This window comes from Bison bison, unplaced genomic scaffold, assembly GCF_000754665.1.
Source record: "Bison bison bison isolate TAMUID 2011002044 unplaced genomic scaffold, Bison_UMD1.0 scf7180017864035, whole genome shotgun sequence".
Classification (NCBI taxonomy): Eukaryota; Metazoa; Chordata; class Mammalia; order Artiodactyla; family Bovidae; genus Bison; species Bison bison.
Window position 1 is genome coordinate 1,268,198 of NW_011494607.1, and position 5,588 is coordinate 1,273,785.

The window sequence follows — 5,588 nt, forward strand, 5'->3', positions numbered from 1 at the left end:
CCAAGGGTTTGTAATGTGAATCAAAGGTGAGGAATTTGAAGTAACTTAAAGCCCCAGGAGGCAGGTAATTGATTGACCAGTTTCACACAACTACAAACTTGGGCATGGTAGGAGATGCAGAGTTTATAGTCAGATTTAATTTTCTTTTTTTTTTTTTTCATTTTAAATCATTTTACTTTTGTATTGATATACAGTTGGTTTACAATGTTGTGTTAGTTTCTGGTGTATAACAAAGTGATTCAGATTTTTTTTCCCATATAGATAATTACAAGATATTGAATATAGTTCCCTGTGCTATACAGTAGGTCCTTGTTGTTTATTTTATATGTAGTAGCATGTATCTGTTAATCCCAAGCTCCTAATTTATCCCTCTCCAACCCTTTCCCCTTTAGTAACTGTAACTTTGTCTTCTATGTCTACTATGAAAATGTAGACTCATGTCTAATGTGAATGTAGACTCAGATTTTAGAACAGGAAGGGACCTCAGAGATTAATTGCTTCAATGTACAGGTAAGAAATGAAAGCTCAGAGAGGTTAAGCAACTGCCCAAGTTCACAGTTAACAGCATCATCAGAATTAGAGCTGGGCTCCGTTGCTTCCCAGCATATGCCCTCATCACAGTATGAGGTTTTGCACCCACATTTGATGGAAGGGACCTCCAAGACTACAGCTGAGACCTCAAATACAATGAAGTCCACTTGGAGAACAGACTTCATTGGACAAAGAAGACAGTGTGGATAAAGAATGTATTTGGCTTCCATTCAAGTCAGCCAGTTTTCAAATGTGCCACAAAGTGATTAAAGCTGACTTGTCCTTGTATGGGAACACTTGAGGTGCAAAATGTTAATGTGCAACCTTATGAACTACCTCCTCCAGAGTAAACTATTTTCATTTGTAACATCCTCAGGGTGTATGAGTTGGATGTCCTGGCACCATTTGATTTCAAAACAAATCCTTCATGGCTCAACACAAATTATAAAGGTAACTGGCTTTAGTTTCCAATCTTTGTTAATTAGTGAACTAAATGCCTCCAAAAATCAAAATAGTTTTTGTTTTAGAAAAATTTTAAAAATATCAAGCCTTCTTCTCAGCCATCTGTATCCTATATCTGACTCCCAAAATGTGGAAAAGTGCCATCAATTTTTTTTAAATGACTATTGCTAAAAGATGGAATAGGATGAAATAAGAGGATAGTTTTCCTAAATGAATTTTTATTTTAGTGATATTATGGATAAAATTTTGTGCATTAAATATTTTTCAAAGAAAAGGCAGAAAAATGGCTTAATGGAATGATGTAGAAAGATATTTGTGACATATGAAATGGAAAATAAAGACTACAAAAGAGTTTTTATAGTATAATTATTCATTTTTGTAGAATAGAGTAAAATACATCATGTCAGTGGTAAGAAATCTGGAAAATTATGCAACAAACTGTTATCTCCCAGCTGGAATGACAGAGGACTTTCATTTTCTGCTTTGTACATTTCTGCTTAGTTTGATTTTTTTCCTTCCCAAAAATAGTGTATAACTTGTTGCAAAGGAAAAATGATAAGAAAGAATATAGTAGGCAAATTTTTTTATCTCTTTTAAACTTACTATTTTTGTTGAAATAATTATTCTTAACATTCTGTTAAATTTCTTCCCACATTAAAAAAAAATGAATTGTGGATTCTTCAAACAATCCAGTTCTTTAGAAAACCACTGGACATCTTTTTTTGGAACGAATATGCAAATATACAAAAATTGCCTGAAGCCAAATGTGACTTGTATAGGAAACTTGGTCAGCTAGAACTACTGAATTTAAACTAAAAGATTCAGAACAGCCTCTTCAAATGGGTAACCTTTTTTCGTGCCATTATTGATTCAATTTGGGATAGACAAAGATATCTTAGGACAAGAAACTTTCATTCAAATGAGATACAAGTTCTAACATTCTATCTTAACTTCCACTTCACACATTTCCCTGTTGAAGATTGAATTAACTTTTTCTTCCAAGCTGACCCACAAATGATAAAGAAATAGTCACAAGCAAGAGTTATATATGGGTTGTGTGTTTGGGGTAGAGAAAGAGATTTAAAGTCCAACTGTTATTTAATTCTTGCGTTTGAGATGGTTAGTGATAGATAGGACAATGACACAGGCTTATTGGAGAAAGCTGTGTTTTGACATAGCAGAGATTAGTGAAAATCCTCAGAATGCCACGCACAGTCAACATTGTTCTCTCAAAAAACAACTAACATTTGTACAAAGATATCAATAAACCCTTAGCCTATTAGATCTTTAGTTTGGGGCTTGGAGAGATAAGTGTCATAACTCTTGAAAGTTATTGCTTTGAGAATCCAGACTTGTTTAATCTCAGAGATAAAATGTAAGAGTAATCTCAGAGCCTTGAGCATGTATTGAGGGTCAGGCTCTTGTCTGTTTCAACAGTTTTGTTACCTAGGAGATCAGGCTTAGCAAGGACACTGAAAAGTGTGAGCTCAATTGAGACATTTGACTACTAACATCTTTCCCTTGCATCATAGAGATTGGATTATAACTGTTTTCGTTTTAAAATAAAATCCTCTCAACAGTTTTTGAGATAGATATGATAGTAATCCATTTCCCAATTTATCAAGAAATAATTAGACTGACCTAGACGTTATAATCCTACTCAAGGTCATAGCACTCTTAAGCTATAAGGTGAGACTAGAACACTGGTATCCTGACTTCAAATTTTGTATGACTTCCTTTAAATCATGCTGTCTCATATCATAGACAAAGCACAATCCTCCTCTATCAATATATGTAAATACAGTTTGTTCAAGACTGAAATCACTGTCTCTAAGCAGCTGCAAGTTAACTTGTAAAATCTGTAAATACTGATAAAAGAAACATTTCTTTTTCCTTATAGTAACATGGAGGCTCCGTGAGCCACTAGTGAAAGCAGAAATGGAGATGTGATGGGAAATCTAATGGCAATATGATACCACTGTATAGCTCCTTCTACAGCCTTGAATCCTGGAGATCAGGACTTGCTATAATTGTAATTCCATACAATAGAAAAGGAGCTAGTAGGAGTTCTCCATTCAATTTCAGAAATCTGTTGAGTTGAATGAAGTAGAATTGAAGAGGAATAAGTGTGAGGTCTTTTGAAAGGCTAGCACCTGAGACTTGCTTACTTATTTCATATCTTGCTGACCCACTAGGCAAGGGCTGGCATGTCTGTTAATAAATTACTTCTGCACAATAATAGATCATGGAACTATTGTAATTTTAGCTTTGAAAGTAAAAAAAAATAGCCTGACTGGACTGATCAATTCGTTAATTATTTATATGAGCATACCTATCATTTTCTGTGTTTTAAAAGAAAGGTAACTTTTATGGAAATTGATATCATTACAAAGGAACCTTGGTGGTATGTCACATGTATTTTCATTTTAAAGTTTGATGAATCTCATCTTTGGAACCACCACAATTTAAGATCTATATCAAGGAAAAAGGCAAAGGTTGACTCTTCACATATTCAAGGCTTTTAGAGATTTATGGTACTGACCTAGGAATAACTAGCTGTTTATGTATGTTCAGGGAAAGCACTCTGAAAAGGCATTCTGGAGTTAGAAATGTACCTCCATCCACACAAGTCATTTATGAGACATTCTTTCATCCATGGTTATCCATTATGTTTCCCAGATGACTGTCTGAACATACCCTTTTATTACAAAGACACAAAGGAACTCATTTCCAAGTTAGGCAATAACTGGTACTAAAGAAACATTATTGTTCAATAAACTATTAACATTTTTTTTTTCTGAAAATCCAGAGCTGAATTTTTCATTAGTTTTTAATATATCTTCAAATGAGATTTGAAATCTAGTTACAGATTTGTTACATTGTAACTTTTCTTTATTGTATTTTACCTTCTAAAATGCTAAATATAAAGAATATAAAACAGAAATTATGTACTGTTATTTCTCTATAAGTCCAACAATTATTAAGAGATGGAATATTTTTAAAGTTCTTATTCAAATTTGAGGAATGTTAAGAGATGGAATGTTAAAAGTTTCTTACAAAAATTTTTTTTGCAGAATAAGTTGTGGTGGTCCTGTTACTCATTGTGTTTTAGAATTATTAATTGCTCTAATTCCCAATAATTCTATTCTTCCTTTTATTTGCAGTTCTTTTAGTCTCAACAGAAGTCACCTACTTTGTTTGTGGATTACTTTTCGTTCTGGTAGTGGAAGAGTGGGTTTGGGATTATGGTATTTCAGTAACTATCCTTCATGTTGCCATCACTTCAACTGGTAAGCAAACTAAAATAAAGGAAACAAAATGTATTAAATCTAGATATTGTACCTAAATCGATACATAAGAGTAAAACTTTGTTGTATGCATAGTGTCCTCTGATGGAGAAATAATAAAAACTGATGATAAAAGTTCTTCATCACCTCCCTCACTCCTTCTCCCCCATCAAGTTCCTCTACCATTTCCTCAGAGAGGTTTTGATTAGATACATTGTCCAATTCAAAACTGTATTGAAATGTTCAGTTCAGTTCAGTTGCTCAGTTGCTCGCACAGACTCTCTGCAACCCCATGAATCGCAGCACACCAGGCCTCCCTGTCCATCACCAGCTCCCGGAGTTCACTCAAACTCATATCCATCAAGTCGGTGATGCCATCCAGCCATCTCATCCTCTGTTGTCCCCTTTTCCTCCTGCCCCCAATCCCTCCCACCATCAGGGTCTTTTCCAATGAGTCAACTCTTCGCATGAGGTGGCCAAAGAACTGGAGTTTTAGCTTCAGCATCAGTCCTTCCAATGAACACCCAGGACTGACCTCCTTTAGGATGGACTGGTTGGACTTCCTTGCAGTCCAGGGACCTCTCAAGAGTCTTCTCCAACACCACAGTTCAAAAGCATCAATTCTTCGGCACTCAGATTTCTTCACAGTCCAACTCTCACATCCATACATGACCAGTGGAACAACCATAGCCTTGACTAGATGGACCTTTGTTGGCAAAGTAATATCTCTGCTTTTTAATATGCTATCTAGGTTGGTCATTGGAGAAGGCAATGGCACCCCACTCCAGTACTCTTGCCTGGAAAATCCCATGGACGGAGGAGCCTGGTGGGCTGCAGTCCATGGGGTCGCACAGAGTCGGACATGACTGAGCGACTTCACTTTCACTTTTCACTTTCATGCATGGAGAAGGAAATGGCAACCCACTCCAGTGTTCTTGCCTGGAGAATCCCAGGGATGGGGGAGCCTGGTGGGCTGCAGTCTATGGGGTCGCACAGAGTCGGACACGACTGAAGCGACTTAGCAGCAGCAGCAGGTTGGTCATAACTTTCCTTCCAGGCAGTAAGTGTCTTTTAATTTTATGGCTGCAATCACCACCTGCAGTGATTTTGGAGCCCCCCAAAATAAAGTCTGACACTGTTTCCACTATTTCCCCATCTATCTGCCATGTAGTGATGGGACCAGATGCCATGATCTTAGTTTTCTGAATGTTGAGCTTTAAGCCAACTTTTCCACTCTCCTCTTTCACTTTCATCAAGAGGCTTTTTAGTTCCTCTTCACTTTCTGCCATAAGGGTGGTGTCATCCTGT

General features: G+C 36.4%; 1 protein-coding gene across 1 annotated transcript in view; it reads left to right on the forward strand.

The window, feature by feature from the left end:
- TMEM244 (transmembrane protein 244) overlaps positions 1–5,588 on the forward strand; it is a 24,701-nt gene that overhangs the window by 2,560 nt on the left and 16,553 nt on the right. The window contains exons 3-4 of the mRNA XM_010834749.1: positions 908–981; positions 4,158–4,283. Coding sequence (XP_010833051.1) covers positions 908–981; positions 4,158–4,283 — 200 coding nt within the window. The remainder of the gene's footprint in view (positions 1–907; positions 982–4,157; positions 4,284–5,588) is intronic.